The sequence below is a fragment of the Lupinus angustifolius genome, chromosome LG09 (genome assembly GCF_001865875.1).
Source record: "Lupinus angustifolius cultivar Tanjil chromosome LG09, LupAngTanjil_v1.0, whole genome shotgun sequence".
In the NCBI taxonomy this organism is placed as follows: domain Eukaryota; kingdom Viridiplantae; phylum Streptophyta; class Magnoliopsida; order Fabales; family Fabaceae; genus Lupinus; species Lupinus angustifolius.
In genome coordinates, this window is record NC_032017.1 from 14838348 (window position 1) to 14859230 (window position 20883).

The 20883-nt window shown below is 30.9% G+C and overlaps 1 protein-coding gene across 5 annotated transcripts; it reads left to right on the forward strand.

Moving 5' to 3' along the window:
• Positions 14025 to 18815, forward strand: LOC109357461. 5 transcript variants are annotated; one of them, XM_019601431.1, is made up of 5 exons: positions 14025 to 14198; positions 16149 to 16258; positions 16732 to 17453; positions 17837 to 18270; positions 18369 to 18815. In XM_019601431.1, the coding sequence occupies exons 2-5, from the start codon at positions 16249 to 16251 to the stop codon at positions 18481 to 18483; spliced, it is 1281 nt and encodes a 426-aa protein (XP_019456976.1). In that variant the 5' UTR covers positions 14025 to 14198; positions 16149 to 16248; the 3' UTR covers positions 18484 to 18815. The 5 variants fall into 5 exon arrangements, with proteins under 5 accessions (XP_019456976.1, XP_019456974.1, XP_019456975.1 ...); XM_019601429.1 differs by lacking the exon at positions 14025 to 14198 and adding an exon at positions 14865 to 14984; XM_019601430.1 differs by lacking the exon at positions 14025 to 14198 and adding an exon at positions 15096 to 15430.

A 20883-nucleotide genomic window follows, 5' to 3' on the forward strand; every position in this document is an offset into this window, starting at 1 on the left:
TAATAAAAGTTTATTTTAGTTACAATACAATAGCGTATAATAAAAGTTTTTTTAGTTACAATACAATAGCATATAAACATTACATCAGCATATTAAAAAAACAATAGAATAGCATATAATAAATAACAGTTTGTATCCAAAAAAATGATAGTTGACTCGGATGTATAGAGTAGACAAGTTACTGACCTATGTACTTTTCTCTGCAACCAGGCATGTGGAAACCAGAAAGAGGCCAATGCAAATTTTTGACGAAGTTACCGAGGTATATCACACATTTGCCTACTTTTATATATATTATACTAAATTACACTCTTAGCCATTAAAGTTATATAAATCATTATTTCATTTTCCATACCTATACAAATCCTATATTTTATATACATGCATTATATTACGTATGTATCAGAAATAATAAATGTAATTTTTTTAAATAAAAAGATAATTATAATTGAGTTAAAGCAAAATATACCATATTTTGAAGATAAATTCAAATAGTATATAAATTAATTTCCTCAATATTTATTATTTATTATAATATAGTATAAAAGTAATTTAAATAATATTTATTTAGAATTATTAATGTATTTTATAACAAACCAAAAATAATGAAGATATATTGACTTTTATACTGTTTTAAATTGTTTCTACAATATACTATATTTTGTTTAATTTAATTTTTTGGTACTACCAAATATATTCTCTCACCTTTTCGGGTAAGGAACTAATCTCTTTCGGGGTTCATGACGGTCTCTCCCAACAAATATCGCTCACAGAAATTGAATCATTGACCTTTTGGTTATCCTAGGAATCTAGCAGAGTCATACCCTACTAGATCAACACCTGAATTCATAGTTGTAAAAACCGGCTCGGACCGGCCGGTTGAACCGGGAACCGGCCTCCAAACCGGTCCGAGCCACATATCAGATCGTTTATGCACATGAACCGGGAAGAACCGGCTTGACTCGGTCGGGTTATATAAAAACCGGTGACTCGGTCGGTTCTTGGTTGAACCGGTGAGTCACCTTTATTTAAAAAAAACCGCTAATCTCAAAACGACGTCGTTTTGTGAGGTATATTTTTAAGAGAAAAAAAGCCCAAAATGACATCGTTTTGGGCTATAACTATTTATTGAAATGTTTGATAATTGGTAATGAATTTTTGGGTAAAGATACAAATATTTTTTACAATATTATATTAGGTATTAATATTATTTGAAATTTATTGATGAAAACCGAGTTAACCGGTTCAACCAATGACTCATCGGTCCGACCAATGACTCATTAACCCGATAGCCTGACCGAGTCGATGACCGGTCCGAGTTTAATAACACTGCCTGAATTACAATCGGGTCATAATTTTTTTTTTGTTTAAAATATCTTACTTATTAAATACAGAAAATGTATTTTGGGTGGTTAACTAATAATAAGAATTGTGGGATAATTAAATCTCGACATCAGAAAATATCAATCACTTCCTACTTTATCACATCCTCTCTTGTATTATATTTTTATTTCTTGCATCTTGTACATAAAAAAAAAAGGTGTATTAAATTTCCTTAGTAATATTACTTCAATTGTTGTATCATCTCCATGAATGTATTTTGACTTCAGTTCCTAAATTTATTTACGAGATTTTAAACAATGTTCCTCCAATAGTCCAATCATTTCAAGAGATTTTGTTTGAATTAACAACTATTAATACTGTTTAGCAAACTTAATGCAAACTTGAGTGAAATATAATTATTCATTAAGGCTGGATTAGATAATTTAATCTATTAGTTAATTAGGTTGTTATAAAAAAGTAGTTATTTGAAGTTTATTACTAACAGCAACAATGTCAGAAGTTAGCTATTTCACACAAATTCATAAGAATAGTATTAGAACTGAGAAGGCTAACTTTCATATAGCAATAATGGCTGAAGGATAGTTTTTTAGCAGCAATGTAAAAGCATTTCTTTTAAAACAAACTAGTAGTCAAATTTGAAATTAAAGGACAAATGAGTGTAAATAATGAGTATGACTAACAACCTACTCTAATCCTGTTCGAATATGATTAGTTAGGTAAAAGTAGTTGTTTTAACGAGCAAATAATTGAACTTCGTGTTGACCGTAAGAGAAGCCTGTATAGTCAATGGTCCAAAGGATTAGACTCATAATCACCTTTTGGCTACATTGTGGTAAATTAACTTTCTTTTCTCAGCTTTATTTTAGTGGTTTAATTTTTCGATAATTTTTTTTTTGGAATATCCTAGTAAGGAATTAAACCATTAGTTATATGTTATTATTTTTATATAATAATTATTTTTATATATGGATTATTATCAAATATATAATAAAACTAAATTCATGGGTTAACATTTGTTGTATAAATAGAGTTTGTCACTTATGTGATACTTGTTCTAATTTATTGAAAAATATATATTTAAAATTAAAATTTAATGATTAAATTTTTTTTGATTGCTTAGAGAAAGTAACACATGAAATCACATACTTTTCAAGACAAAAAATATATTCTCTTATTCACTGTCCTCATGAGTATTGGTAAATAGTGCAGGTTTGAAATGGAAAACAGTACCCCGGCCTTGTTACCATCCCTAGGCACGGGAGCACGTGACAGGTGGGCAGATTTGTCAACTGCAACTGGAATGGGTGTTAACTGTATCACGATCCCAGCGCGTGTGGATGGATCATGATGTGTTTTTTCATGTTTGGGTTTGTTTTATTTTGTCCTGTACTATTTATTTGCTAAGCCCACTCGAATATTCAATAGAAACTTCTGGGCTGTAGTATATACGAAGAGATATCCAGTCCAATACTTATAGGGGGTGAGGACCCAAAAAAGATGATAAGAAAAGCTTGTTTTTTCTTCTAATAATGTGGAGAAAAGGTTGCGAATTTAATAGAAAAAAGTTATACTACTTAAAACGAGTCAACAAAATCATCCTCATTTTCAAGTATAACTTTTTAAGTCAGTTTTTTTGTTGATGATAGAAAAATTTGCTCTTCTTTAAATTGGTTATTAATTATATCATCAACAAAAAAAGCTTACTTTGTCACTATTTTTATATTTAAAACGAGACTACCAAATCATCCTCATTGCAGGATGAAATTCCATAGAAGAAGAATTCACTGATTTTAAACCATACATGTTAAACAAACTCAAGCTCAATCTTTGAATGGTAAGCATAGTTAGTTCCATACTAATTGTCAACCATACCATTGTTCTAGATGCCATATTGTGTATTGATAGATGGACTTGCTAAGGTAGGAGAAATGGATGAAGCTAAAATATTTTTTGTTGAAAAATCATATCAAATATGGTAAGATTTCTTTTGTACTTTTCTACAATGACGTGGTATATTAATAATCACATATAAATATATGGTTTTTGGTTATTAAGTAGTCCAATACATATTCAGGAATCTAAAACACTAAGTACCAAGTAATAATTTTCATGTATATACGTGTTCCGTGTTACTTGATTCGTCATTTTCATTATAATGCAATGAACAAATTAAAGAAAACAATTCCTTTTAGTAACTTCCAAGATGAGATCTTTTATGTGCTAGTAACTTATTGGTTTAATTTCCACATGCAGATAGCTATGCTAACAGCATCATGATATATCAGCATTTTGCCCAAGGATATATCTTGAAGCTACGTACCTTTAACAAATACATACTGAAACCATTACACTTCCATTTTTAGGTTAACATATACATAATGCAACCTCCTTAACACTTTGTGCACGCCAACAAACGTTGGTTTCATCACTTTGTGATCAGTCTGATCTAAACATCACATCCAATTTCCATAGTGATCAATAACAAGTGTACCCAAAACTAATCCTTTTTTCATCATTTGTCTAAAATTATGGTCCTGTTTGAAAGTTCATGCAGGCATCTAACCAGTTAAGTACATTAGGGTATGTCCTTGGAAGCATACTAGCACAGTATCCCACTATAAAAAACCCCCACTTTTTTCGTATTTAGCATAAGCTGAAGTGTGATGAGATTAAAAATTACAAGAAGCTAGGGCATATAATCTTTATCACATTTTAGTTATTGTCAGAAATAATTATCTGCTAGCCAGCTTTGTAACCTATTTAAGCTGGTAACTTTCTTTCTTGATCGAGGTAAAGTAGTTTTTGCTTAGCGATTCACTTCCATCAGTGTATACTTTTCATCAAAAGATGCCTTATCCCGAATAACTTTTGTCTGTGTATTTTCCAGAAGGTTCCAAAAGAGTGAAGTGGCAAGTTAGCTCAAGAATAGGGCTGTACATCGCATGCGTTATTTGTTTACACTCATTGCATACTACATCGTCAATATATCCTCTACTATTTATATGCATGATTCTATTACGATAGTTAATGCATAAATGAGAAATGATACGCTGACAATATAACAAAATCGTGTAGTGTCAATTTAACCTATTTATAAACATTAAACCATAAAAATACAATAAATGCTACTTCTCATTAAAGCTCTAGAGATGGACCACTGCTATATTTACTTAAAACAAATAGCATTAGCAAAAATTTGCTTTGTACCTGCTGGCTCCATTTGCTTGCAGGTATGTGTAATGCATAAACTTTATAAGCAGAAGAATTAATAATATCCTTTTTAAAATTGAAGGTTGCACTTATTTTAGTTTAATGTGTTTGTTGGACAATGATTTATTGTGGAAAGCATATCCTAAACTACCAAACTAATCATAATGAATGAAAACATAAAAAATAATGAATTTTTATTTTTGTTAATTAATATAACATATTTTTATTGATTTGATACATGATTTAAGATATATTTTAGAATAACAAATCTTTTTATGTGCTAGCCTGTCATAGCATAAGTTGTTCTTGTGATTTGCTTTGTTTTGTTTGCAAACAATTATTTTTACATGTAATGTCAATATAAAAATTTATATAAAATTATCATATCATTTACTATTTATTTGTATTACTTTCTTTTTTAAAATGGAGGATCATAAAACATAACAACAGATGATATAGTGATAATATATAAAATTCATATACTATTTATGTATTTATTTTTTCATAATTAAATATTTAAATTAACGTGCTCTCTTCATAAAAAAAATATCATAAAGAGTGGAATCCCTATCATTTGTCTGATATGTGCCTTCTTTTGTTTTATGGCAATACACTCTTGGAGGAAGGAAATTTCTGGTAAACAATATTCCTCAGGCCGGTTGCTTTACATCAAACGCGATCAACACAAAACCAAGAGGACCATGTGTTGAGAAGATAAAAAGCACATTTGCTTTTACAATAGGAAATTGTCTCATCTGCTTCGTGATTTGCAATCCAAGCTTAATGACTTTGACTTTTCATATGGAGATATTTACGGGCACCTTAGAATTAAAGGAACATGGTGAAAAATATGGTAATTAATTAAAGATAAAAAATATATTATGAGTTTCACATATTATTACTATATTATAATCATTCAAGTTTTATTATTACTGACTCTCTAATATAAAGTAATAAAAATAAATTATAAATATATAAAAGTCGTGTATAAATATTTTCATTCACATTATATAGATATAACACTTATGATTAAAAAGAAAGCCAAATGGATATTTGCTTGCCTACCGACCTAAGTTAGAGGATTATGTGGAATTGTGGATATAGATGGATGTTTGTTTTATCCAATGATCAATTATTGTTATAGCATCAGCATCAAGATCAACATCAACACCCACTTCCTTAAATGAGTTTATTCCATTCCAAATTGATGGTGAAGTTATGATTAAGACTATTGGTCCTAAACATATAATAATTTCTCAATATAGGCCTCCTCATTGTTCCAAACAAAATCACGCCTGGCCCTTCTTTAATTTTCTTATGGCAAACCTTGTTTAGGTTGAGCTAGTGATATTAAATATTGTTCTCTTTATGCCTACTAACCTTTGGCCCATGACTTAGCACATGAGGCATTCTTCTCTGTTTTCTCTGTTTCTGGTTTTCCTGTTATTGCAGATGGCAGATGGCCTCTTGGCCAAGCTTCATGATTCATGGGCAGCTCGTGATCACGACTTTGGGCTCACATCAAGCCGGTGGCCCATCTACAAAATCTTAGGAGGGACAATAATATTTAATTAAATAACAAAAATATAAATAAACATACATGATGGATTAAAGATAAAAATTTTAACTATTTTTTTCAATATAATTTACTATGTTGTCAGTAAGAAATTCATCTTCTATCTTACTACGTAATTTTATTTAGTTAGTCATACCCAAAATGATATTTATGTAGTGGTTGAATCATAATAAATAAAATAATAGGAATAACTTGATAATATAATATATGACTTATGATAGAAAATACCTTTAAACATTAATGGTTAACACCAAGAATAAAAAGTTGAAATTGACATATCAAATTAATATTCATTTTCATTAAAACTATATATATATATATATATATATATATATATATTACCAATATTAAATTACTTATAAGTATTCTTATGGTATATATTATCAATTCATACATAATTTCTTTCATCAAACATAAAATTATTACGAACTCAAACAAAGTCATATTATTATAAGCAATATCAACGTGTAAGAGAATTTGATCTATTATATAATTTAAGGATCACACAAGTTGTATTATATTTATTTATGAAACTACAAATTAAAGAAATATGTGAGTTTCAACTTGTATCTTCATAAAGATGTCATTTAAGTGTAGGTAAAGAGAATATATATGCTCCAAAAAGTGTGTCACTCTATGTGTCACATTTTGTAATTTAAAAATTTAATAATTAAGTATTTTTATGGCTAAATACAATAACTGACACATGAAGTGACACACTTTGTGAGATAACATATATATTTCCGTAGGAAAACAAAAGATAAATATATTTTTTTTTAAAAATCCAGGGGGCAGCTGCCCCACCTGTCCCTTCCATCCTCCGCCACTGCATCAAGCCTTATGGATTGCACACTCTTCTCTTAAGATTGTCCCTTCCATCCTCCTTCTTAGAATTTGCTTTATAACTATCCCATTAATTGAATTGGATGAGAGGTTAATCATTACATGTTCTAATCAATGAATTTGACCGAGGGAACTCATCTTGGTGTACCTCGCCCAAGCTTCCTGGTTGATGGGCCACAACCAGTTGATGCACCGGACTTGACCACTAATGCGCCAAGTCTGACTGAGACTGATGCGCCTAGTGTGCCAAGGCTGACCGAGGATGATGCGCCAAGGCTGACCGAGGATGATGCGCTACGCCTGGTTGATGCTGATGCGCCAAGGTTGATCGAGGATGATGTGCCAAGGTTGACCGAGACTTACGTGCCACACACTTCTGATGTTGATGCGCCAAGGCTGTGACTGAGCCACACGCCTGATGCAAAAGCGAATTTGTGACTGAGCTAAGGAGGTCTTGCTGATGCATCAGGCCAAACTTTCTAACCGAGTCCTCTAAGCCATGATGCGACATTATGTCCAAGCTGGTTGGTTCATTATGCAAGTTGACTGAAGTGTTATACACCAACCTGCATAAATTAAGAACACGAGAACTAATCATATTTGAAAATGAATCATCTGCGAAAAATGTTCGTTTATTTATCATTACACCTAACCATTTCTATCTGCGGAAAAAACTTGTTTTTCTGAAAGACCATCTGAAAAAGCGTTGACCAATGACTGGACTCTCGATATACTTAACCCTTGTTGCATTGGGCCGATGCTTGCTTGATAAAAGAAAATAAAATATAATAAAGCATTGTTGTAGACAAAATATAAATTAAGGGATGATTACGTGAGATAGTGAATTGTGCATTCACAATGTTTTAAGCGGTATGAAATCTGCTGATTAAAACATGATAAACTTTAATAAAATACTTTTTCTTTTGCCAATCACAACACAAACACATGTAGTATAACGTGTGGCAAATTTATCTTTATTATAGGATTTTTCAGTACACAATACAAATCACTCAAATTACACATTTCGCGTCTAATACTAGTCTATATATGGTGCCCCACACTCATTTGATTTTTACTTGTGATTTTCAACTCATCCAATTTTGACTTATATATTTTTTCATTCATCCAATTTTCACTTGTCTGATTCTTCACTTATCTGAATTCAGTCATATGAGTTTTTTAAAAAATCACTCTTATTGTTCCAACAATTTCGTTATGTTTTTTTTTTGTATTATGGAAGAATCATTCATCATTTAAATGTTAATAGTATAATGTCAATATACCAAACCTAATTCATAAAAAGATAATTAAGTATTTGAATATGACATAATTACTCCCCCAACCCCTTTTGTGACAGAAGATGAATAGAAAATAGAAGTTGACAATTGTAAGCAAAATGCTAGTTTTGATCCTAGTTCAAAAACATTGAAGTGCACAGAAACAAAAAAAAGCATCAAATAAGACACAAACCCACCCTAAAGATTTTCGCATCTCAGGCCCCCTCCACTTATTTTGTTTTAAATTTAAGATTTGTTATTATTATGACAATTGGCACAACAAACTTAACGTGAAAGGGTCCTTATCTGCAAGATAACACTTAAATTATGTAATTCTTTTAGTTAGATACCCCATGAGGTTTTGATTTCCACTTCAGATGTTGAGAGAATAATAACAATCATGTCAACTGCAGCTTAAAAACATCCTCAGAAGGTGCTAGTAAAATCAGGCATGCATGTGTCGTATTATATTATCATAATATATATATAAATATGCTGTGTTGAAATATTTTACTTTTCAGCATAGTGCTGGATATTTAACTTGTAATTTGGCGACAATATCTTGTAATTTCAGCAACCTAATAAGTCGACTTTGAGAATTATATTATAAAATTATACAAGCAATTGCAACCTTGCAGTAGACTAACTAGCAATGTTATATAGAAAATTCTAGAAGAGCCCTTCAATTCATAATCTGAGTCTAGTAAAAAATCAAAAAAGGGCCTCATAACTAGGCAAGGGCGTGTTCAGTGTATTTCTAGTAAAAAGACTGCAAGTTGGGTCAAATGGCATGCACTTTTGGTATAGCTGATTTTACCCAAAAAGTCTAAGGCTTGTTTGGGAGTGGAAGGAAAGGGAATGAATGACTTTGGAAAGCCTTCTAATTGTTTGGGAGTTGAATTAAGGAGAGGGAAAGGTTTTAGAGGGTTTCTCAAGCCCTCCAAAACCCTCCATGTGTCTATTTTTAAAGTTCCCCCTAAGGCTTTGTTTGGGAGTTAGGAGGGAAAGGAAAGGAGAGGAGAGGGATGAGAATGTAAAGAGGGGGGAGGAAAGGAAGGAGAAGGGAGGGCAAATCCAACTAAACCTCTCCCTTGTTTGGGAGTGTGGAATTTAAATAGAAGGGGATGGAGGGTTAATGTAATACAAAAATACTATTTTACTCACTCCCTCTTTAAAAAATCAATAGTATGTTATGTATTATATGTTATAGAATAATATTAGTAAGGGTAATTAGGCAATTTGACTTATTTTCCTCCAAAAACACCCCACTTTGGGGGAACTAGGTATTTTGGCATTTGGAGGGTTTGAGGGGGTTTGAAAAATCCTTCAAAACCCTCCCCTCTCCTCCACTAAACTCCCAAACAAGGGAATCCCTCTCCTAAACCCTCCCCTTCCTTTCCCCTCCAAAATGGTACTCCCAAACACACCCTAATTTGAGATTTTTTGGAGATAAAATGTTAAAATAGCTAAATATGTTTAGTAATAATATATAATTATATATTATTTTCTATTTTTGAGGTTAATTACATTTTTAAGAGAAAATAAAAAAAATATTCTTGCATTATCATTAGTTTACCATTTTTCATCTAAATTTCATATTCCCAAACAAATGAAATAATTTCCTTCATTTTCCCTTCCCTTCCTCCTCCTTTCTAACCCTTTGATCTTTCTTCTTCCCTTTCTTTCTTAATTACCAGCCTAACTTGTGAGACAAAACTCTAAGTTAGTATGCAGGTAAAGTCTCCCAAAATGGCAATTGGAGCATTAGAATCCTTAACATTGCAAGTCAGATTCATCTTGGTCACAACCCGCTTATAGTATAACCAAACATGTCACATTTCTTATTATTTATAAATAATATTTGATTGATATGTGAAAAGGAATGAAACATTTGTATGACATGTAATCTCATTCCCTATTATCTAGTAAACTAGTTTTATTTGTTAAGACTACTTGTGATACTTTGTAATATCAAAAGAGTATCACTTTGACATATATAATATTCAAATGTAATAAAAAATATTTTTGTACATGTTTAAGTGAATTCAATATAGTATTTGCAGCTCTACATTATAAAAATAATTATTACATGTAATAAAAATAAATGTTAAATTTGAATTCTTTTTGAAACAAAATTTATTATTTATTAAAAATGTAATCAGCAAGACCAAACACTTTTGATAGATGATCAAATTTCTTATGTATAATATATAAATGTACATACATTATTATGAAAGTGAGGTTGGAATGATACATTAAATTAAGAATGTGGACTAACAATGTGTCATTTTGCGTTGGTTCCTGATCATAAGGAGCCAGCAAGTAACCACTAACAACTTAATTAGACAAGGATGTAATATCTAGTGTAGAGGGAGAGGATTTTAGAGGTAGCATTACTCTATTATTGTAAAATGTGGTTGATACTAGTACTCAATCACTATATGTATTTGCAAGGTGAATGTCAATGAAAGTTTAATTCTACCAATAAAACAATTAGAACCCATCAACAAGGTTAGTTGCATGTATTTTGTTAAGTTAGAAGTATTATTAGCAATTTGGGTCAGGTCTCAAAGGTCTGTCTGCTCGCATATGTTGGGCGGGCAGAGCATGAAAAATGTGTCTATGTGCCTTAAAATGTCTGTCTAACATGCCTTTTTCTTTAATATTTTTAATCATCAATAAATTTAAGTCTTTAACTAAGAGTAACACTTTAAATGACTGTACATTTTTCTTTAATATTTTTTATTTTTAATTATTATTATTTAGAATTAACATGTTATTTCAAAACATTAAAACAGTTATCTATTTTTCTTTATATTTTTTGTTATTCAATTAATCTTAATTACAAATTACAATTGAATATCATTGCCCCTCCTAAACTAAAGTTCAAGATCCGCCACTGTGGCCAAGTATGACAAAAGTAATTCATGTTATCATCACTCGAGTACAATAAAACACTTTTCCTTAGTTACCAATCAAATGCATGTCCGGTTTATGCAAAACAAGATGTTATATTTTGTGTTTTGAATCTCACTGTGCATCCACATAATATCAAGTATGATAACATGAATATTGCAATATTTCAGCAATGAAATAAAAAATAAGAATCAAGATATAATATTTTGCAACGTTCCATGTATTAGATCATTTTTTAGTTTTTTTTTTAATTTAGGACGACTCACAAGACCGCCCTTGTTAAAATAGTTGAACATTTGTTAGTTGGTTAATTAGTTTAGTTAGGATAATTAGTTTTTCTATCCTTTATATAAAGGATTCAATGTAATTTTGTTATCAATTTTCAATATTAAATGAATAAAGCTCTTTTCTTTCATCTTTCTTGATTCATCAAAAAATGTTTTTCATGCCTCCTACCATTTTAACATGGTATCAGAGCAATAATTATTGTTTTGATCACTTCCGCTTATGCTTTTACCGTTCCAAGATTCAAGATAGAATCATCATCATGCATCAATCATCAAAGTGAGAAGAAGTTGAAGTTTGGTCAAGAGAAATTCATCATCATATTCAGAACCCTCAAACAAAGAACTCCTTCATTCTTTCTTCCTTTATGTTTTCTTCTTTCTTGATCCATTCGAGGTTAAATTCTCATCATATATTGAAGAATGCTCAATCCAGTTTATATCATCAAGAATTAATAAGAAAGAGGACTATCAAGACTCATTGAAGAACTTCATCAAGAAATAAAGTGCAACTCTTTTATTACTTCTAGCATCTCGGATAGCATCCATTGTAGCTTAATAAAGAAGTCTTTATCTTAATCATGTTTACGTAAAGTGTCTATATCTGTTCCGGGGCCATGCATATATAATCCAAAAGTGAAAATCTTGGCATTTGCTTCGTGCACCCGATGTTCATTGAGTCCTTTGACCCGGCTAATGGTTTTGATTTGTCAGAAAAGTTTTGGCTTTGATGCATATACGTTCTTTTCATATTCTTTATCATTTACCCCATATTATGTTTTTTTTTCTTTGCTACTCTATTTTTTTTACACCTCTCTCATTAAACACACAATACTTTGGTGTATATTTTACATAATTGAAGCAGTATATTAGGATCGAAATTCAGATCCATTTTCTCTCTTTCATCCATTATGGTTGGTTAAGCTTCTATCGAAATAGATGGTTAAACTTTGGATGAAGTTGCTTCTGCCCTATGGTGGTTAAGCGTCAAATTGCTTCACATTCAGATTTCAAGACTGAGAGACGAAGATTCGCTCACCAGCAAGAGGAGGTACTAGAGTATATTATTGTGTTCAACACAATTATTTCAAGCTTGGAATGCTTAATACATTCCAGCTTGCGGGAGAATGTTAAAATAGTGGAGCATTGGTTAGTTGGTTAATTAGTTTAGTTAGGATAATTAGTTTTTCTATCCTTTATATAAATGATTCAATGTAATTTTGTTATCAATTTTCAATATTAAATGAGTAAAACTCTTTTCTTTCATCTTTCTTGATTTATCAAGAAATCTTTTTCATGCCTCATACCATTTTAACAGCCCTGTCCATATTTAGGACGGACATAGCATGATATTTCATACCCTATTTAAAAATGGGCATGTCTATATACGTTCTAATTTTAAAAGGCGTTGTGTGAGCATGGACATAACAACCCTAATTGCTAATACTAATTAGAAGTCATTCTGTAATAAAATTAAATTACAGATTTCGTTGAAACCACTAGAATGAATGATTGGTAAATGATCCTAAATGCTTATGACGAGTGTTACTAGGATTTTTATGGCACTGTTTGATAATTAAAAAATAATTTTATGTGTTGTATTTAACATGCTATATAACATTTTATCAACAAAAAATCGACAGATATCATTTATAAATTAATCATTAATAAATAAAGTATCAAATTGTGATATATATCACTTCTTCTAAATAAAGAGATGAGTAGGAGAATTTAGTAGGACATTATATCATTTTCTAATACCATAACTAAGAAAATGTCACCCTACATGAATAAAATTGTAGTAAAAGTATATGTTAATCATTCAAAACTTTTGAGAGTATTACTTTGAGTTTTGAAAAAATTAAAAGATTCCAACAATATCAAACATATATCAAATTAGTCTACGTAAAAATATTTAAGGATTATGGTAAATATTCACTGTAATTTCTGAAAAGAAAAAAATATATTATATACTTAAAAGTTTTTTCTACACAAGTAATTTATCGTTCATCAATCATCATTGAATTTTTTAAATAAAAATAATATCAGATGTTGTGAAATAATGTACTTACTATATATATTTAGATTTTATACTAAAAATAAAATCATCTTTTACCATGTATAAAATGATTAAATCATTTTATGGAAGATCAATATATTACAAATAGACTTATATTTTACTAGAATTATGTGTATAATATCTATGTAATAATATTTATATAATATAATCAACAATTCATTTATATTACAACAGTAATTAGGTATATATATATAATATATATATATATTTCCTTAGGATATATAACGGTGAACATTGGAGGGCTAGGACAGCAAGCCCATGGCATTAGCACAAAACTTGGTGTCACCTCACCAAATCCCCCATTCCGATATGTGTGATTTTCAAAAGCCAAAGGTTGTTGGGAATTCCTGAGTGGGGAGGATGAAATATTGAATTGAACTACTTTAAAGTCAAGTGGGTCCCAACATTTATACAAAAATTCAAAGAAAAAAAGGAAAAGATAAAAAGAGTACGATATACCTATAAAGATAGAGAGAAGATATCGAAAGAGAAACGAGAAAAGAAGAAGAAGAAGAGGCACGTAGTACAGACAAGTAAGCGCAACTTCTATTTTCGAATTTCTGATACAGATTACAGAGACACCTTCAAATCCATTATCTAAAACTATATTCTGAAGCTTCACGATACTTACTGTGGCTCGCAACTACACCGTAATAATTCTCCCGCTGGTAAGTTACACAACCATTCAAATTATCCGACATCGTTGTCAAATTCAAAGTACCTTCGTTTTGTTTCATGTTTCATGTTTTTCTCTCTTATTTTATTGCTTCTTGTTTTAATTTAAGGTTTATAGTCAAAGGTTTAATCTCATAATGTTTTTGTTTTCATTTTCTGTCTCCATTCATAATCTGCTTCATTCTATTGATCCAAAACGACGAATTATTACTACTAATGAAGTCGTTTTTCATGACTCGTTTTTTTCGTGAACTTTCTCGGTAAAATTATGTGCATTTGGTTTCTCAAAAAAAACAAGGAACATGGTTTCACTTCTTTTATTTACATATCAATTAATATTATAACTTTCCTGAAAATACGGAAGACTTTAGAGTGAAAAACGATTCATATGTCAAAAGAAGAAGACTCTGAAACGGTTAGTATGAAAGTTTCATATTTTTGGTATCTGACGGGAATAGGTGATAATTTAATGCAAAAACGTACCCTATTGAATATGAATTGTGAGAGCCTTTGATTTTTGCATTAATTGCAGAAACAAAAAGAAGGTGGAGAGTGTGTGTGTGAGAGAAAGCATAAGTTGACTATAATGAAGGTTTTAATAATTACAACTCATCCATTATCTCTCACTATTCTGTAGCAGCTTTTAATTATTAGAATTAATTTAATTTAATTAACTAATCAATACTATTTTTTTCTCTCTTAATAAACACTGAAGTGCATTTCAAACAATATGCTCTTGCAAGCAAACTCTTTCATTTGTCACTTTTTTTGGAATTTTTGTAATTCTCTCCTTTCATCTCGGCTATTAATGCATCTTTCTCTTCTTCTGTTATAACATAGAAATGATCAATTGTTTTTCTTCCTTTTAGTTTTTTGTTCCTAGATGTTTCTGTTTTTTGATTTTTTTTAGTTTTTACTGCTTTGTCTCTGGGTTAGGATTTTCTGTGAAACTGTCAGTTGTGGAAGGAGATTAAGAGAATAAAAAGAAATGTTTGTTTTTTCTATTCCAATTTTTTTAGAGACTTAATTTTTTATGTTAGTATAAAGGTTTTGGGATCTGAGATAATAGATCTTTAACGTTTTGTTCATTTTCCTTGATTTCCTTTATGAGATTGAGGTGTAATTTCTTAACCCAGTTGGAATTTTTCGCGGCACCTTTGTGGATGTCTGAAATTTGTTTATTCTGATGAGTCAGATCTAATCAGAGATAAACGACAAAATTTTGGTATGGATTTTTGCAGGGATTCATCTTACTATTGTGTTTTTAAAATCTAGCTTTGTAATTTTACGGTTGAATACTTTCTAAAAGTTTGTGATTTTTAAAACTTTTTTTATTGTCCTATTATACGTTTGAGTACTGTCCTAATGTCCTTGGAATTTTCATTTTTAGACAAACTTTTTCTTATAGAATGAAAATGTAACCTGTACTTGGTTTTTATGGCTTAAAATATTATCATAGGTTCATAGTGGGAGCTGATATTCTTACAAAAATTAAAATTATATGCTTCTGTTATTGTGTGGGTGATGAAGTTAGAATATGGTCCCTGATTTTTTTTAATTGAGTGCCTTAGTGTATAAATCTTGTATCATTTTTAGAGCTAGTGGTAATCTCTCTATTGCCCTTGTTTATGATCTTTTGTTTACTTTATAATTTGTGTCATGACTCGATTGGCGTTATGTTTGATAGCATTTGATGCTAAGGTTTATTTTTAGCATTAAATTGAAATCTTGTTGATTGGCATGATTTAGGATAGAGTGTTATGACATTCGATCGACGTAGCTGATGCACAGACTAAGGCTTGGTGTTGTAGCAGTATTGAAATGAATTCTTCTCATAACAGTTTTTTTAGAAAATGTCGAGTTTGTTATTGCTATTGTTTCCATAAAGTGCAGTTATTGTTAGTCACCAGCCTACCTAATGGTTCTTGTTTTTTGCTTTTCAGGTTCCTGCTTATTATTGAGTGTCTCTTTGCTTGAACATAGTCAAAGCAACACTGCTTGTAGAACTGAAGATTTATTCATGTAGTAAAACCTATGTAAACCATGAAACTAGGTAACAAATTGTTCATTTCTGATTTCTACAATTGTTTGTTACTATCTCCACTAGCCATATGCATTTACTCTTTTGCTTAAATCAGGGTTAGAGTGGTATGTATCATGTATGTATTTGGTTTAGATTTTGTGCAGTAACAAGACTGTGATCCCTGAAATGAGGGGCTCATATATGTATCTTTTTAAATTTGTTTGGCTATGATTCTTACCCTTCGTGATGTGCGGATTACTTATTGACTCATAAATTGAATGTGCAACACATGTATATTGTCAATTTTGCTGGTGAGTTAGGTATGTTTATCTTTTAAGGCTTGAAAAACAACTCTAAAGGTCGATTCTTCATGCCATTTACTGAAATTGTGTGTTTTATGATTATACTATTATTGATATTGTTGTTTTGGTAGGATATTATTACTATAATTAATTAATTCAAACCTTACTAATGTTTTCTAGACTCGTGAAATGAATGTGCAGTCCATTCAAATATCGTCCATGAGCCTGAATCTCAATCATTTGAGCTTGATGAAAGTGATCTATTCACTCCTGTATACAACTCACAAATCAAGAAACTAAATAGCGTATGTGTAGATCTAAAACGGAATGAATGGGAGTTAGAGGATTGCATGACCACCCCAAAAGTTGAATTCTCTGATAGGGTAATCGATTTTAAAGGTGATTATCAAGCACAGGTCAAAGACATTGTCAAGGATATCTGTGTCGATGAAGGAGTCCCTACTAAGGATAAGTTTTTGTTTGAGATGGGTGTTGACGAAAAAGCTTATGATTTGTTCCCTTGTAATGAAGATAAAGAATTGAAGAAAGACAACATTGGGATCAATGTTCTAAATCTTCCAGCAACAGATCAATCTTCCCAGGTTTTATTGAATCGTGAGCAGTCCCAAGATTTGATGTGCAAAGATGAAGCTGTGACTCAAAAACATTGTGATATTGTCAACAATGAGACTTTACCTGGAGTTATGGTTTTGTTACAAGTGCTAGAGAAACAGGAACCTACAGATTCTGATGGCCAGAATTTTTTGAATCATGCTCAGTCCAATGATTTGACGTGCAACGATGAAGCTGTGACCCAAAAAGTTTGTGATAATGTCAACAAGGCGACTTCACCTGGGGTTATGGTTTTGTCACAAGAGCTAGGGAAACAGGAGCCGGGGGATTCTGATGGCCATGATGAACAGGTATTCTTCATATTATCAAATGTTATCCGAATATTTCATTATTGTTAGATACAGCGTTGAAAACAGATTGTGTTCAACTATTCATTATGGAGTTATTAGTTTAGCTGGATGATCTTAAAACTTACCAACTACCAAACATATTTTCTACTCATCTACTGTATTTGTAATTTCAATATTATTAAATTAAGCTTCTAGATCATTGATTATTCCCCATGTCTATCTTGCAACAAGCAAAATACTTCTATTGAAATTAAAAAAAAATTATTAGATTAATAGTAAAATTTTCCATTCGAAGTAGCTTGCTTGTGTGTGCTCTTGCTCATTAATGTATGAATATTATACAATAAGAAATTTAACAAAGTGATGTTTATGATTTATGGCAGGTCTTAGATGAGCCTGAATCTCTCTCTCGGTCCTTAGAGTCTGAAAGCATAGTTGACGAAGGAGTTTTAACAACTCCTACTTTGGCACCAGCAATTGTTGAATCAAATTCTGATAATGTGCTTAAGGAAAAGGTAAGCTTCACTTATATGCTTAATCCTCCAGTTCTTGGAGCAGCTTGTGGCAAAGAGGAATGTCACCAACTTGGAGGCTGTAAATGCAAAGAATCTCAGGATACATCCGAGCCTGCAGATGGGAAGTCGAATGATGTTGCGGTATTGAGTCTGATTCATAATAGCTTAGGCGAGACGAGTTTTTCTGGTGTAGGCCATGGATCGAGTCGCATAAATTACTCAGGGCCTGTACCTTACTCTGGTAGCATCTCTCTAAGATCAGAGAGCAGCACCACTAGCACGCGATCCTTTGCTTTTCCTGTGTAATTTTCCAGAAAACTTTTGTTAATTTCTTCTCATTGTGTCCTTTTGTTGGCAACACATGACTAACAGGCTGATATATATTTCTCGTGCTCTGCAGAGTTCCATCTGAATGGAATAGCAGCCCGGTCCGAATGGCAAAAGCTGACAAGAGCAATTACCGGAAGCACAGGGGTTGGAGGCAGGGACTTGGACTCCTATGCTGTAGATTCTGAAAGTTTCCCCTTTTTTCAATTTGACTTCATATAATCATTAACTTTATTTGAGTTTCATGCATATATATCTGCACAGCTGTTTAGAGTGTGTATTAGGTTTAGATTAATGCTAAGTCAGTGCTCTTATATGCAAGCAAGTGTCCGTTTTCCCTTGCTTGCATCTGTTTTTTTCTTTCATTTTCCTCCTTACCAATACATGGTATCTTCTTTTTATTTTTTAAAATTTTATTTCTATTGCAACCATTTAGATCATATTAATTTTTCTGACAATTCATATGTAAGTTCATAACTGAATGCTCTTCAATTAGAAGCGGGTTGTTTAATTTTGTTGATGCTCTTGATGTATAATTTTGTAGAGGGCCAGACTTGCTTGTAAGGGTAAAATTGTGTATATTTGTCGATTGTCATCTTTATTTAACCAAAATTGATATTCTAGAGTAGGATCCAATCCAGTAGCTCCACCTATCACACAAACCCAACATCTCTATCATATAATTCAAGAAAGCCCAACTGTCAAATGCCTTTTCCAAATTTCCTTTAAAAATAAGACAACCCTTAGAGTTATTTTTTGCACTATGAACCACTTCATTCAAAATACTCACTAGTCTAGTCTATCTATAAAAAAGATGTGAATTATTAACACAGTGAAATAAACAGAGACACCTTGTTCAACTTGCAGGAATGCAGGCTAGGAGTACTGACTTATAGTGTTGGAGGAAGAATTTAGACCCCTAGAAACCTTCCCATTATTCAAAATTCAGCAATGAATATACAAGGTTCATATTTTCACAGCTCGAAATCCTTTTAAAGAAATTGAAATTAAAATCATACAACCTGGGACTTTTGCCATCACATGACTACACTGAAGCCAACAATTCTTTAATTTAAAAGGTTTCGGACCACTCCTACAATTAATATACAGTACCGAGTAAATTTTGTACCATTCAGCAGTAAATAAACAACCCCATTTATTGTAACCAAACATTAAACAAATTATCTCTCTGTTACTGAAAGTTGTGGCATCACGACTTGAGTAAAGTCAGCTATAATAACCCACCTGCCACCCCCTGAACATCTTTGAAATATTATAACTCATTCTAGAGAAAAAGATTTTCACTCAAGGTTGTAAAAATCATTAGGAACCTTGCTAACTCCCAACACTTTTAGCTTGCTGTTTTCTTTATCTATTGATTGCAATTCAATGAGCCTATGAACAATTTGACACTCCTTTCCAACAAAACTAGCAGTATGCACGGGCCATTTTGTGCTGGTTTTGAAAAATATATTTAAAATTAAAATTAAGTAAAAGACTCAAGTTGTTAGTTAAACATAAACATGTATTAGTTTCATAATACAATGTAAATATTAAAGTTGTAGTACTTGTATGAGTTGAAACAACAAATAGTCATGTAAGTCAAAATAATTATAATATAAAAGCGAAAAATAAATGTGAATGAACAATTTAAAGTAATAAATCTTAATGACATAACTAATGAAGTATTAATGCCCTTGATCATATTACTTGCATTGACAATTGATTGAGCCAAGACCAGTGGCGGATCTTCATCGAAATTTTAGGAGGGGCGATAATATTTAATTAAAATTTATAATTAAAATTAATTAAATTATGAAAATATTAAGAAACATACATGATGAGACTAGAGATAAAATTTTCAACTATTTCTTTTTCAATATAAATCGTTCTGTTGTCTGCAATAAATTCATCTTCTATATTACTACATAATTTTGTTTACTTGATTTCATTGTCGAAAATAATATTTATATAATAGTTGAACCATAATAGTTAAAATAAGACAAATTACTTGGTAATGCAAGATATGACTAATGACGTATGCTAGAAATTTTCAAACTTGAAGGACTAACGAGACCAAGAATAAAATGTTAATATTGAGATCTCAAACTAATCTTCATTGCTCATTAAAACACATTGAATAAAATTTGGACAAAAAATATATAAGACCAATATTAAATTACTTATAAGTATATTTAAGATATATAATATCAATACATAAGTAATTTCTTTTATCAACATTTAAACGTGTAAGAGAATCTGATTCAATATGTATAATTTTTAAAAGAACTACACAAATTGTATTATATTTATTTATCAAACAAATTAAAAAAATATGTGAGTTCCAATTAGTATATCCTTAAAGACATTATTCATGTGTAGGTAAAAGGAGTACATCTGCTCCAAAAAGTTTGTAAAACTCTATGTGCCACATTTTATAATTTAAAAGTTTAATAATCACATATTTTTTCTGACCAAACACAACAAGTGACACATGAATAACCACACTTTGTGGGACAATAGATATGTTCCCATACAAAAAAAAGTAAACAAAAAGTAATAAATAAAATAAAAAAGAAAAATCTGGG